Source organism: Phalangium opilio, unplaced genomic scaffold (genome assembly GCF_054372755.1).
Source record: "Phalangium opilio isolate 3A_F unplaced genomic scaffold, DU_Popi_V2 ptg000042l_1, whole genome shotgun sequence".
In the NCBI taxonomy this organism is placed as follows: Eukaryota; Metazoa; Arthropoda; class Arachnida; order Opiliones; family Phalangiidae; genus Phalangium; species Phalangium opilio.
In genome coordinates this window covers 4,021,843-4,035,031 of record NW_028324166.1, presented here as the reverse complement: position 1 = coordinate 4,035,031, position 13,189 = coordinate 4,021,843, and the positions used below count along the sequence as shown (strand labels likewise).

The 13,189-nt window shown below is 37.6% G+C and overlaps 4 protein-coding genes across 6 annotated transcripts; 3 read left to right on the top strand and 1 right to left on the bottom strand.

The window, feature by feature from the left end:
• The first annotated feature begins 2,916 nt into the window (after positions 1-2,916).
• On the top strand, positions 2,917-7,092 carry LOC149678490 (uncharacterized). The gene is made up of 3 exons (XM_089836436.1): positions 2,917-3,463; positions 5,823-6,216; positions 6,866-7,092. The coding sequence occupies exons 2-3, from the start codon at positions 5,876-5,878 to the stop codon at positions 7,014-7,016; spliced, it is 492 nt and encodes a 163-aa protein (XP_089692562.1). The 5' UTR covers positions 2,917-3,463; positions 5,823-5,875; the 3' UTR covers positions 7,017-7,092.
• A 305-nt stretch (positions 7,093-7,397) lies between these two features.
• On the bottom strand, positions 7,398-9,146 carry LOC149678489 (uncharacterized). 2 transcript variants are annotated; one of them, XM_089836433.1, is made up of 5 exons: positions 8,819-9,146; positions 8,648-8,748; positions 8,515-8,585; positions 7,748-7,976; positions 7,398-7,660 (listed from the first exon to the last, which is right to left on the bottom strand). In XM_089836433.1, exons 4-5 carry the CDS (start codon positions 7,974-7,976, stop codon positions 7,470-7,472), a joined length of 420 nt encoding a protein of 139 aa, XP_089692559.1. In that variant the 5' UTR covers positions 8,515-8,585; positions 8,648-8,748; positions 8,819-9,146; the 3' UTR covers positions 7,398-7,469. The 2 variants fall into 2 exon arrangements, with proteins under 2 accessions (XP_089692559.1, XP_089692558.1); XM_089836432.1 differs by having other exon boundaries at positions 8,648-8,818; positions 8,905-9,146.
• LOC149678488 (ATP-binding cassette sub-family C member 2-like) lies at positions 9,146-10,498 on the top strand. The gene is made up of 3 exons (XM_089836431.1): positions 9,146-9,322; positions 9,522-10,291; positions 10,364-10,498. Exons 1-3 carry the CDS (start codon positions 9,236-9,238, stop codon positions 10,473-10,475), a joined length of 969 nt encoding a protein of 322 aa, XP_089692557.1. The 5' UTR covers positions 9,146-9,235; the 3' UTR covers positions 10,476-10,498.
• A 623-nt stretch (positions 10,499-11,121) lies between these two features.
• LOC149678487 (uncharacterized) lies at positions 11,122-13,097 on the top strand. Of its 2 annotated transcripts, none has more exons than XM_089836434.1 (6): positions 11,122-11,388; positions 11,962-12,029; positions 12,109-12,219; positions 12,287-12,362; positions 12,494-12,538; positions 12,999-13,097. In XM_089836434.1, coding segments are annotated over exons 1-6 (399 nt in total). In that variant the 5' UTR covers positions 11,122-11,291; the 3' UTR covers positions 13,001-13,097. The 2 variants fall into 2 exon arrangements, with proteins under 2 accessions (XP_089692560.1, XP_089692561.1); XM_089836435.1 differs by having other exon boundaries at positions 11,130-11,388; positions 12,333-12,362.
• Positions 13,098-13,189: the final 92 nt, after the last annotated feature.

The window sequence follows — 13,189 nt, the reverse complement described above, 5'->3', positions numbered from 1 at the left end:
GGAAAATGTCAGCCCCCTTTCCAACACTATTTTTCCTCTCGCGCCGAGAAATCCAAGCGGGTGGGGTTCGGGTGGCGTTTGTAGGAGCAGCCAAAACATTTCAGCGTATCTCGCCGCCTAGAAATAGTTCCCCTTATTCTCGCCAGACGGCAACCCTAATAAATCGATGCAGTTTTTGTCAGTATCCCCCCCATAGGTGGCTAGTGCCGACTCAAATAAAAATCTTTCCGTATGAGACGGGTCTACCAAAGAGTCTAGAAAATCACTTCGTATGTCATGCGCTTCTGATAAAATTAAGAGTTATTTTCATCAAAAGTAAGGTTGTTTTTATAAGTTTTACAAGAAGAAAGGTTAGTTTCATCATAGGATGTGGTTTAGTTAAGGGCTTGCTCATCTCGTTTTTAAATGAAGTTAATTGCTACGTTTGATAATTGAAATCTTCAAATTCGATAGATTGCGTTAGGAAACCAGTATGGCCGATGTCCAAAGGGACGTATCAGCGTAACAATCTGGAGCTCTTCGTTAACAACATAATATTCTATTTTAAACTCTCACAATGTACAGTCATACACTTGTATTTGAGTGCGTAACTTAGCCGTTATATTGTTCATTTGAAAATAGAAGGCTATTCTAATTAGGGAAATTCTTTCGCTTATAATGAGACACCCTAATTATCGATTCTTCCGCAATACCTTCCATTCTGTTTACGATGTCATTGTTAAGATAGAAATTATTTATGCATGATTATGCTTCATTCATTCATAATACATCATTAAATTGTTATACAACTAGACAGGTATATTTCCAAAATTCTTCATAGTGATAATTCCGGTTTCATTGCTATATGATAATCTCATTAACTAAAGGACCCTGTACAGGGTGTTTCTGAATGGTTTGTGAAAAATTAAGGGGGATTTTCTTTGGACGATTTTGAGTCGAAAATGTTTTATGACATTTTGTCGTCCGGCCCACCGTTTTCAAGTTATCTTTGGATCAACGTTTTGTGTAGCCGGACTACGTAATTAAATTACACCATTGTCTTTCAGTTTCTTTATAAATTAATTTGAAAACGGTTTCTCTTAGGTCAAAATGTCAAAGAACATTTTCCACTTCAAATCGTTCATAGAACATCCCTCCTAATAGATTAGACATAATGTTAATGCTAATGTTAATGTTGAAAGGGGTGACGCGTCACTGCGTCAAGCACCAATACCAAAGGGAAATTGTGCACCCCGAGCTAGTTAGACTGCGTAGTCTTGTAGCCTCGGTGAAACCGAGAATCCGATTGGCTGAGACAGTAGAGAACTGGTGAGGTTCCGTAGAATGCATGTCGAAATGCTCGAGCCTCAGGTCCGCGAGGTAGTCACAGCTGCAGAGGATGTGGGAGGAGGTTTCTTCTCCCTCCCTGCAGAATCTGCAGAGTGGGTCATCAACGATGCCCAATAAATGCAGGTTCCTATTAAGCCGACAGTGTCCAGCAAGGAAACTGGTAACCAGCCTGATTTTGTTTTTGGTGAGGGCAAGCACTTTCTTTGCCCTAGTAGTGGATGGTCCCGGGACAAACTCCTTGGCTTGTCCCGGGATATACAAGGGGTTGATACATTGCACTCACATGATACAAGAAGACTACAGCACAGGCGCCAAATAGCGAGATGGAGGGCGGAGTTTTACCCCCGTGTCTTTCCCTTGTAATCGACATCGAAATGCTCTATTTCGGACAGATCTTTTCAGAAACACCCTTTATAGCTGGCCACCCGAGCTCCCTTATAGCTGTTTCCTCTAATTAGACTTATCTTTAGTTATCGAATTAAATTTAGCATAATTTTTATTGTTTGATTATATATTAATATCTTATTGCCCCCGGGTGTTTTAAAGGACTAGAAACAGGGAAGTATTACAAAACACTAGATAGTCTTTGGGCCCACCCAAATGAAATATCTGCATGACGGATGTTCTTACTTTATTTACAGCTTTCACTTTCAATAAAATGACACTTAATTAGGTAGGAGTTAATTTTAAAACTAAAATTGGACGATCGAAATGGCTAGAGATTCGTCACCGTTCCAATTCTGAGAATAACTCAACCAAACCACGTCTAATGAACATGCATAATTTCCCTAATGTTCCTGATATCAACCGCGTAGTTTGGTGATGAAGATGTCCTGAACATAAGTGTTTTTGCCGTAAACATTCTCCTAGTTAATTTTTGTCAAATTGCAAAAATAGATAAACCATACTCTTATTTTAACTGAAAATGTATTCCGAGTGACGATGACGTCACGGAGAGGTATTACACTGGACGTGTCTGTGTGTCTGTCACCGCGTTAGCTGTTGACAAATCGGAGCAAACATGTTCGTGGAAAGCAATTACTGGCTACTACTCGTCTAGTCCCATCGTTAGGGTTAAGAAGTACATGGCGATGGGATACAGGGTTACGAGAATCGTCTAGCCTCCCAATTGCAGCGTTTTCCACCAAAGGTTCACGCAATTGAGGGTTTCCTTATCAATCGCCTTACATACCCTAAATTTTCAAAAATTGTTAAAGAGGCATACGCTTGAAACCAAAAGTCAACAATAGCTATGTTTAAAATGATAGTAGGAATTAAGTTTCTTAAAACGATTTAACTAGAATTAAGGAAAATTAATGATGATTAAAATAATCAATACCAACTATATTTATTTAATTATTTGAGAAAAATGTCTTTATTGCGTCTCAACTCGGAGAGGTATATTTTGGTTTCCCAGCTTGTTTTAATTTTAAATCTTTTTAACTGATATAAGAGATGCGTGTTTTTTAAAAAAAATCCGTGCAAGAGAGCGAGCTTTAAACGACACTCACAGGCGGCGCTAAATGATATCGCGTTCTAAATCACCTATCAGAAATCTCACTCGAGACTCGAGAGTCACTCCCTTGTTTTGTTTCCTTCTGAGTAATAAATTCCCGCGCTTTGTTCACGAATTATACTCTCGATAACTAAGACGATTCTCTAAAGGAAAGTCTATTATTTACTTGTATTATCATCGTATATATTTCTTTCATTTTCTTTAGTTGGGAAAACTTCATTTCAACATCCCCGTTTCATCCGCTTATAGAAAGGGAAATTTTACAAAAGATGGAGAATGTATACGCTATATCTTGTTTTACTAGTTTGCCTGAAAGCGAAAAGAAGATAGAAATTATGAGTTGGAGACAGCTCATCACTGAATGATTCGCCCTCATTGCTGAAAGAGGTTAAAGGGATAGTGGTGTCGTAATTCGACTATCTTAACGTTTGCATAAAGTTAAGTAGTTGAAAATGTCAAACTTCCGCAGCAAATATTATTATTATTATTATTATTATTACTATTTCAAAAAGTAAAATGTGCAAACAGGCACCGTTTCACTGAATGATGACGTGTTATCGGTGTCGACTTCTGGTGGTAACCAGATCTATAGCTCGGGACTGAGTTAGATCTCAGAGGGTAAGACACGTTTCCATCTCGCTTTCGGCGCCTGCGCTTTATGCACTTTGGGCCCAAAGAGTGCCCAGAGACGGCTATGGGTCACCCCCTTGTATGTCCTGAAACTGAGGGTTGCCTACCACCATTTTTACCCATGCCTCTGTACCTCCATCAAGTCTCCCCAACAGACTCGTAGCTTTCGGGGGGGTCGTACAATTTAGTCACCCTCCTTGTCATGAAAAAAAGCTAGTTCTTAAACAAAAAAATTGAAAACAGTTTTCAAAAATGACGCTACATGGCAGCTCTTGTCATATCCCTACTGAATCGCAAGGTACTCTGGGAGCCGTTCATCGCCGCTCATGGATGGCCCAGAAATATTTTTCTTCCAAACTTACATCATACCGCTTGCAATTACGTACTCGGTAAACATAGGAACGGTGTAGTTTTCTATAAGATTATTTAAATCACAAAAGATCCTTTTCAAAACATAGGATAATAGATAGCACCCCTCCATTATGGGAGTCGCCCTCTAGTGACATTTGTTTAAACTAAACCACAGCCAAGACTTGCTTTAATGCGCTTGCGGACCCAACCTTGAAAGACACTCACCAACTAAATACCACTTCTAAAACCGTCCCCTGGTGTTACTGATATGAACAGTTAAGTTTGGTAAAATTTGTAGGCGAGTTGTGACTGTGTATAAAGAAAACGAATGTTCAAACAAGCCATCCATGAAAGATATTATTTTCCAAGAGCTTGCGGATCCAACCCTGAAAGACTCTCACCAACTAAATAACACTTCTAAAAGCGTCCCCTGGTGTTAGTGATATGAAAAGTTTGGTCAAATTTGTAGCCTAGTTGTGACGGTGCATTAAGAAAACGAATGTTCAAACAAGCCATCTATGAAAGATATTCTTTTCCAATATTATATTCGACAAAAAATTTGATCTAAAAATTTATATATTCAAGTTATATGCTACTATCTCTTTAGAATCTTTAGGGCAGTGGGTATGTATACTTGTGGCCATAGTCTTTACGCTTCGGGTCAATCGAGGCCCGTAATTCTGAACCGCTTTTATGAAATAAACACGAAAAATATCTCTTTAATTCCGGGAAGAGAAGACCCCTCGATACAATCATTTAGTTGATGGCTACAACTGCTTGCGATTCTTGAAAACCAGTATTATATTTTGTTTTTCGTATCCGGAAGATATTGCGCTAATGTTAAACGATATGACCAAAATAACTCTACATTCTCTCTTTTATTCGTTGATGCGGGCTCCGCCCAACAGATAATTATAGAGTAATTTTCGTTATTTTGTAAAGAAACCTATTGTATTTTCAGGACAGAGATATGTAAATTGGGTACACCGATTTTGGCCATCTAAACGAAATAAAAATTTCGGACATCCGGTTCATTTTTATTTTAGGTCTGGCGCCATCTTGTAAATACAATGTGAAGAAATAATAAAAAAGAGAAAGTCGATGAAGGACTATCATGAAATACTTTTGCATTTAATTTATTTGATATCAAAATCGTTTTTACTATCAAATGTTTATGAAATATCTTCCATAAGTTTGACACTACCTGTACTTCGTACTGATAAAGACTTATTGAGAGCTAGTTCGAGAACGACAAGCGATTTGCAATAGATCTTCGTGTTAAGTCTGTACTAAGCCTAACACGTCTTGTGTCGTATGCCCTCAAACTTTGTCCCCCAGAAGCTTGGCTTACAAGAGTGCGTCACTCTCCAGACCGTGAAATAGGGGGTTTGGTATTGGGGAGCTAAATCTTTCGCCCAAGTTTCCACTCCCTCTCTTAATTCCCTCTGGTTTCAATATGATTAGTTTATGTTTAAAGAAGTGGTTTTAAATTTCAGAAATAGACAAAAAAATGCATATTTTGTAAAAGTCATCATGAGCGCAAAAGCTATAATTCCTAATGCCATTTTCAGTTGGCTAATAGCAATCTGCCACCATGGAGCAATATTACCATAAACAGTGATCCATTTAATGTAATTTTAAAGGAACTTATTTCTCAATCTAATAAGATTACTTCATAGAAAACGGCATAAGATAACCTTTTTTAAACATGACCTTTAAATCAACGCCCCTCTTCGCCACTATCTCCCTTTTTGGTGAATTGCAATTCTCTAAAAAGGTAGAATTTATCATGTTCGATGTTTTTTAAGGTGCCATACATCAACGTTATCTGACTCCATGCTGACTTTTAGAAAAGCACAAATTAGTTAATAACATCGAAGTTTATTGTCACGTCGTACTTGCTATTATCACATCGTTCATTAATAGCGCTGGCTTTGTTCAACATATTTTAAAATCATGATTCCTAGAGTTGTAGTATTTTTCGTTTTGTTGTCAGTTTTGATAAGTTTCGAACGAAGTGTTTGTTGCGATGGCTTATGGAACAATTTCATGACCTGGTTCGACCAGGCCTTCAACAACGCGTCCTTGGTTAAAAATGCTACTGACGACGACAACGCGACCATCAGGATGAATAGCAATGAAACATGGTCAAGTGTTATTTCGAGGCCGGCTCGAAATCCAGCTGAAGATTCTCTGGAAGCCTTGTTAGGTCCCATTGGCAACGCTAATAGACAATCTTCGAAGGAAGGCCACGAAGAAGATTGGACAACCTATTTCCAGTACATGCGTACCAAGGACAATGATACTTGCTTATCACGTTTCATTTGCGAGGTTGTGTCCAGGCCATGGAATTTTGGGGATTACGGATGGAAAGTTCAACGATTTTTCTTGTAAGTAGTTCGAGGTTTTCAATTATTTGGACGGGCTTTGTGCTATTCGCTCCTGATATTGTACAGAAATACTTAGGCAGTTAGAGTTACTAGGTATTCTAATTTAGAAAGAATTAGCTATATGTATTAGAGAAAGTACATAAAATTAGGGACCGTAGTTTCTTAATTTGTTAGAATTAAATGAAAGTGGAATTTTTTGAAGCTTCGCTGAGTTAAGTTTTCGGCGGTAGTTACGTAAATTTTTAGGTTTCAGACCAAAGTGTACATAAGGATATTAAAAGATGTGCTGGATCATCAAAAACCCCATGATAAATTTAACGAAAAACATTTTTTTTGTTTGTTTCTGTAACATTGCGTTAGGGTGTGGGTTCTTATCTACAAGGCCCTACCGGACCTCCTAGAATATCTATTTTTTGAAATAAAATCTTAGATACTTCGTTACTAGTTGACGAGTGGAGCAGGTTATTGAGTAATAGCTCGGACTGAAGTAACCGTGAAATGTTACTAGTTCTTGTAATGTTAAGTTGATAAATTCTCGATTCTATGAAATCCTGTGCAAATTTAATCTGACACGTTTTGAGTTTCGGTATTGAAATGGCTTGTCCAAAGTAATTTTACAGTATTAAGAACGCTAATTTATAAATTAAAGGTTGTACCTCCCGGATACTTCGGACGAAGCAGGCACGTATTACAAGAAAGTAGCGACACTTAGCGCCTTTACCTGGAACTGCGAATCCCAGTATCCAGTATGTGGTTTGAACCACACTGAAATTCATGCCCTGGGAACGGGACATATTTAGTCGAAAAATGTTTCCTTGACTCTCATTTTTATAAAGATTTCGTTTTATTCAATAAATAATTTAATAATTTCTGTAAATTCTAATAGTTTATTTTCTAAATTTCATATCTGCATTTGTTTTATTTATCAAATCATCTTCGTTTATGAGTTGTACTATAACCCTTTAATGCCTTAGTATGGGTCTGCCCTAGTGACTTATCGGCATTGTCCATGCCAGACGATAATCAAGAGACTGTTCCGCTCCCAAATGTGACTTTGTAGGTTCCACTTGTGTGTGACGTTAGTGTATGCTTCTAAAAACATGTGTTGCTGACGCAATACAATCATTTTTTTTTCATTATTTTAAATGCAAAGTAAATTGAACAAGAGACTAGATCTTGGGTAGAGGTCTCAAGTAAACTATATTTATTTTAAATTTTTACATGAGTAGAAATGATCTTAACGCTAACGAGTTTTAAGACGTACTAGGGGTGGTACTAGTAGTAGGAGATTGGCTTGAAGTTGCAACGGTTGATTCTGGTGCCTCGGTAGTTGTCTTGCTCTTTTTGCTATCCTTCTTGTCTTTCTTAGTAAAGAAATTCTTCACTTTCCCAGCTGCTTTGGACATTCCCTCTTTCATTGAATTCCAGCCTGATTTCACTTTCTCTGAAAAGTAAGAAGTTTTCAAACGTCAGCATCAGGTCAAAATTGTTGACTAATTAGGAATTGCCTCCAGAACCTGTTAATACTTACTTTTCACATCGCTGAAGAAAGATTTTGTTTTATCCATTATTCCCGGTTTTTCGGTTGAATTCTTGGGATTTCCAAAAGTTGCACTTCCTTTTTCATTTTCGGCAAAACTCGAGTTCATTGATTCCATAAAGTTGTCTCTCGACCCTCTTGCTGAAGCGGTTGTGGCAATTTGTAAAGTTATGAAAGCCACCAAAAGCACACAGATTGAGAAAAACAATTGCTTATTCATCTGCAAGAAAGCATATTATATTCCGGCGCAACAGAACGAGAAGGTGATAAATGAAATTGTTATTGTGTGACGTCAACATGTCCCAAGCGTCATGTCGTTTAACATAGTGCGGGTTTAGTGAATCCCGAACAAGGTGCCTTTCCTCCTGAACTCCGAGTCTAGTCAGGCGAGGGCAAGTGGGCGGGATTTATAATTGCACTCATAAATCCGTCCCACAAATGCCTTCTGCTTTCGCCAAGCCAAAACTGGAGTTAGTAAGGAGAGCCACCTAGTAGGGGATTCCCTGGACCCGCGCTATGCTTTAAATACTTGTACATGAAACTTTGATTGCGGACACAACACGGTTATCACTGGATATGTGGCTAAGTAATTTACAGACGATAAATTATCTGTAATTTACTAATTACCACAGTAAAATACTTTATTTTTTCCTTTAGTCAATGTTTTTTTGTAAAAATAACCAATGCGTTTTAGGTTCACTCGGGCAGGATTAAAGAAAAAGATTAGGAATTGTTATTTAAAATTATGGAAGGCAAACCTTATTTGTTGGCGGTTACGCTGTCGTTGTAAATCTAGAGGAAAGATTGACAGTGAAGTACTGGCGTTTTTCTGTTTGAAAAGTATAACTGTATAAATATGTATGTTAACTTTATTTAAACAGTTGTATTTACCAGCGGTTGGGAAACGTGATCTTAACATATCGTTAGTCTGTTAAGAACATTCTAGAACCTAATATTTTAGCTTAATCGTTGGTTAACCTCTAATTACGAGTCTTTTCGTTGAATTTGAAAGTTATAAAAAAAGGTTGGTTTCTTATGAAAAACATGATTTGGGTATCTCACCTAGTAATTATTGAACCAAATTCATTTTCATGATTAAATTCAGTTCAAAAGGTTTCTAATCGAGTTACAGGTAAAGGTAAAATTACCCAGAAATTTAGTCCTTCGACACAATAGGCCAAGCTGAATGAAATAATGTTGATGGATTTAATTTTTAAAATGAACCATAATTTTTAAGGACTCATGGTTATTTTGTTGTTGACCATTATCCACAGTGGGCAAGTGACCAGTACGAGTAATCCACAACTTTGTTTACAAATAATCGGTTATCCACCAATTTGTGGATAATGGATAGACAATGCCGAGCTCTCCTTGAACCAGACGGGGCATTCCAAGTCGTTACTCTTTCTCCAATTCAATAAAATGTAATTTCTTTCCAGATGGCTGACAGTACGCTACAACATCTTGGGCAATTGCTTGATGTTTTGCACAGCAGTTTTCATAATTTTGAGTAAAGGGTCTCTGACATCTGATTTTGTGGGATTGGTCTTGTCTAATGCTGATCGGGTAAGCGCTCCCAATGAGTCTTGAAGCGAGAAAATCAATATCTTTTCCGCTTTTGATACTAGAGTGATAGTGAAACGTCGCTAATCTAATTGACAAATGATAATTTCCCGTGAAATAATTTGTGCAGGTTTTCCTGTCAGGTGGAACAGTTAATTATTTTCCACTAATTAAGTGCTAATTTATTATTTTGATCTCACAGCTCTTGCAATATCTAAAACTTTTTATCGCTGCCACCACGGGTTTGGAATCAAATGTCGTCTCCATAGAAAGAGTTGACGAATACTATCGTTTGGAGTCCGAGGCCGAGTGGGAGATACCTGGATGCCAACCCCCATCTGACTGGCCTCAACGAGGACAAATCATATTCCAGGACTACAGCACCAGATACCGAGAAGGATTGGATTTGGTCTTGAAGAACATAAATGTCAGGATTGAAGCCGGAGAGAAGGTGGGCGTGGTGGGGCGGACAGGCGCGGGAAAGTCGTCGCTGACGCTGGCGCTCTTCCGTCTCATCGAGGGGGTTCGCGGTCAGATCGTCATAGACGGAGTGGAGGTGAAGGGATTGGCTTTGCCAGATTTGAGATCACTACTGACCATCATCCCCCAAGAGCCCGTTCTGTTCTCGGGCGCGCTCAGACTCAACCTGGATCCTTTTGGACAAAAAGATGACCAGCAACTGTGGTCCGCTCTAGAACACTCGCACCTGAAATCCTTCGTGGCGTCACTGGAGCAGGGACTAGATCACCCCGTGACCGAAGGAGGACAGAATCTGAGCGTTGGGCAGCGTCAGTTGGTGTGCTTGGCTCGTGCCTTGTTGAGGAACACCAAGATCCTGATCTTGGACGAAGCGACGGCCTCGGTCGACATGGACACCGACGATCTCATTCAAGAGACCATTAAGAAGGAATTTTCCAACTCTACCATCATCACCATCGCGCACAGAATAAACACCATCTTGGACTATGACAAGTTAGTTTACCTACCTGTTAAACCGACTTGCCAATGTGATTGCCTAATTTGACGTCTTTTAACTTTTCAAAGGGTGATGGTTCTCGATCAGGGCCGAATTGTGGAATTTGACTCTCCAGATGCTCTCTTGAGGAATGAACAATCAATGTTCTACGATTTGGCCAAAGATGCCAACATAATTTAGATCAAATATGCCTTACTTTTAATGTTCGTTACGAGTCTAACAAAACAATCTTTATAATTTATTTTATAACTAATAGCATAAGTCTACCTTACATAATAGACTTATGCTAATAGAGAAGCGTTACTTAGTGTTGTGTACTTAGGAAAAAAAGGACGTAATTTTTGGCTTGTTGAAGCTACTCGGTTCATAGATACTCTAGTATTATCATAATTCGTTGAGGTATAGACATTGTTATGTTAACGAAAGTTTGAACAACCCTTGGGTCATTTTGTCATAACGAAACTATACTGATAAAATTTATACACTTAAGTATAACGTGTAACGAGGAATTAAATATATGTATCTAGCATTAACATTCCTTTTGTACTTAAATTCTAGTTTAAACTTTTAATATAAAAGAGACACAGGGAGTCGTTATGGTGTCAAGATCATACTTGGATTGGATTGGATCTTAAGCTTATTTCAAAGTCCTCGTGGCGTCATGTAGTATTAGGGTATCCACCCACATTTCGAACTTTCATGCTTAATCAGTCGAAACAGAGGATAAACATTATCCGCGTCTTTTCTATTTGTTCCTGCTAAACGTTTCTATTTGAGTTAGATAAAAGTAAAATTATCCAGAAGCTTAGTACTTTGAGTCTTTGACACGATAGACTAATGCCGACGACATTGTATTTGTTCTTAAGATCGTTAAAAATTAAAGTAGCTTTTAGACCTGTTTGTTCAGACGACGGGCTGTTTAAATAGTGAATTTTCCTGTACATAATTTAACCTCAAGACTTAGGCCATAACGTAGTTACTTTCTGTGGAATTAAAATGGTTAAGTTAAGCTTCGTAATAATTTCTGTAGCTGTTGCTTGGGCCTTTGTGTTTGCCGATGACAAAGGCCCTTCATCAAGGGACATATTTTGTAGTAAGTAAAAGTAGTTTCCAAACAATAATTCATGTATATTTACAGTAGATAAAGTTTTTGTGTCAATGAATACAACTATGATTTTATTTTATGACATATGCTAGAAACTGAAAGTCTTTTGTTGTAATATCATTGGCTGAAAAATATCTAACCTCTTACAATGGAAAGGTTATGAGAAGTTGGATCGCCATTTATTGTCAAAGATCCTGTTCTCAAAGCTTATTTCATGCACTATGCCCCATATTTTGCTTGAAACCGATGTAGTAAAAGAAATTAAATTAACGACTTTACATTCTATAGAGCTATCTCAGTTGTGACGTCAGTGCCTTTGTAAAACGTCACGGGCTTAGCTTTGGCAGTGGGCGGCCATGTTTGGTACCCCTTTGGTTCTAAGGTCAAATATTAGGGGTGACGTCACACTAAGGCTTATGAAATAGCTTTATTCCAATGCTATTTTCTCTGTTAAAACTTTTTAAAATTGGTTTAATTGGGTGATTAGAATTTGTAAACGTTTACATATTCTAATCACCCAATTAAACCAATTTTCATCATATCATATCATATTTGTTCTAGGTTTCATAAGTGATGAAAAGAACCTGGATAGAATCGTGAAATGCGTCAAGACTTCCATGCCAGACGAAGTGACCACTAATTTTTAAATTACATTGCTCAAATGCTTTTCTTTTGAGTTGCAAGATTTATATGTAAACATCCATTTAGATAATGAAAATGAAGAAGGATTGCATGAAAGATGTGAATGAAGAAAATACGCCAAGAAGAGAGTTTTTGATTAAGAAGTGTAAACCTGAAAACAAAGAATTGTCAGACAAGGTAGGCCTAATATTTTCATTTGGAACTTCAGTTTCCGAGAGTTGTGCTCAGTGCTGGAATATTGTAGATTACAAGAAAGCAAGACGATAATGTTTATTATTGTTTGCTTTCAGTACGAACAATGCTCTCTCAGTGCATTCCAGGTAAACTTTTCTTTTGATCTGATTTATAATCGCGTATCCCTTCAGATTCTGAAAATTAGTTGAACCCAAATAATTGTTTTTACTAATTTTAAAACTGTCGAACCAAAATTCTAAATAAATTTATTCAACAGTTGATAGGGGAACCAAAGCTGAGGAATTTACTACGTCCATTTTATGTAAGTTGATTACCCAAGCTCGATCATTGTTGCTGTTTGAGCTATAATTAGAGAGAAGTATGTATCGAATGGATTTCGCGAGGCGTCCGAGTTATGGTTTTTGGCTGGAACTCGCGGATGAATACACTTCCCCGAAACATTTTTCTTCTCGTCTGTCCAATTTTAGTTAGATATATGACTGTAAGGTGACGCGTGTAAGAAAATTTCTCTCGATAAGTAGGCTCTTTTTAATAGGTTGAATTCAAATTTGGCGCCGAAAACCGTGTTTTTAGGGGGGAAAGGGACGCCGTACACTAGCTGGAGATACGTACTTCCCCCTATTTATCTCTGTTATAATGTTTAAAGTGTCCGTTATAAACAGCTAAATTTTTTGCCATCTAATTGTGACAACTTAAGGATCGTGTTGCTAAATGCTGAGCGCTACTTTTGATTATATTAATCTTTAAAATATTTTCAACAGGAATGTCTCGAGGGATAATTTTTAACCAAACATGCAATTTGAAATTTGTTGCTCAAACTTGAATGACAAATAAAGCCTGTAAGGCATGTCCGCATTTAACTTTTCTGATTATTTCACATATATTATTTTAGGCCTATTGAAATGTCAAAATGGACTTGACTATAAACAAAAGATTAGATGTTCTTCTAGAT

What these genes read in the sequence shown, in the direction of transcription:
- LOC149678490 (XM_089836436.1), top strand. Translation starts at nt 5,876, where the DNA reads ATGACCTGGTTCGACCAGGCCTTCAACAACGCGTCCTTGGTTAAAAAT. An exon ending in AAAGTTCAACGATTTTTCTT is followed by an intron (nt 6,217 to 6,865) that starts GTAAGTAGTTCG and finishes TATAAATTAAAG; the next exon opens with GTTGTACCTCCCGGATACTT.
- LOC149678488 (XM_089836431.1), top strand. Translation starts at nt 9,236, where the DNA reads ATGTTTTGCACAGCAGTTTTCATAATTTTGAGTAAAGGGTCTCTGACA. An exon ending in TCTTGTCTAATGCTGATCGG is followed by an intron (nt 9,323 to 9,521) that starts GTAAGCGCTCCC and finishes TTGATCTCACAG; the next exon opens with CTCTTGCAATATCTAAAACT. An exon ending in ACCATCTTGGACTATGACAA is followed by an intron (nt 10,292 to 10,363) that starts GTTAGTTTACCT and finishes AACTTTTCAAAG; the next exon opens with GGTGATGGTTCTCGATCAGG.
- LOC149678489 (XM_089836433.1), bottom strand. Translation starts at nt 7,976, where the DNA reads ATGAATAAGCAATTGTTTTTCTCAATCTGTGTGCTTTTGGTGGCTTTC. An exon ending in TTTCTTCAGCGATGTGAAAA is followed by an intron (nt 7,661 to 7,747) that starts GTAAGTATTAAC and finishes CTTACTTTTCAG; the next exon opens with AGAAAGTGAAATCAGGCTGG.
- LOC149678487 (XM_089836434.1), top strand. Translation starts at nt 11,292, where the DNA reads ATGGTTAAGTTAAGCTTCGTAATAATTTCTGTAGCTGTTGCTTGGGCC. An exon ending in AGACTTCCATGCCAGACGAA is followed by an intron (nt 12,030 to 12,108) that starts GTGACCACTAAT and finishes ACATCCATTTAG; the next exon opens with ATAATGAAAATGAAGAAGGA. An exon ending in GCTCTCTCAGTGCATTCCAG is followed by an intron (nt 12,363 to 12,493) that starts GTAAACTTTTCT and finishes TTTATTCAACAG; the next exon opens with TTGATAGGGGAACCAAAGCT.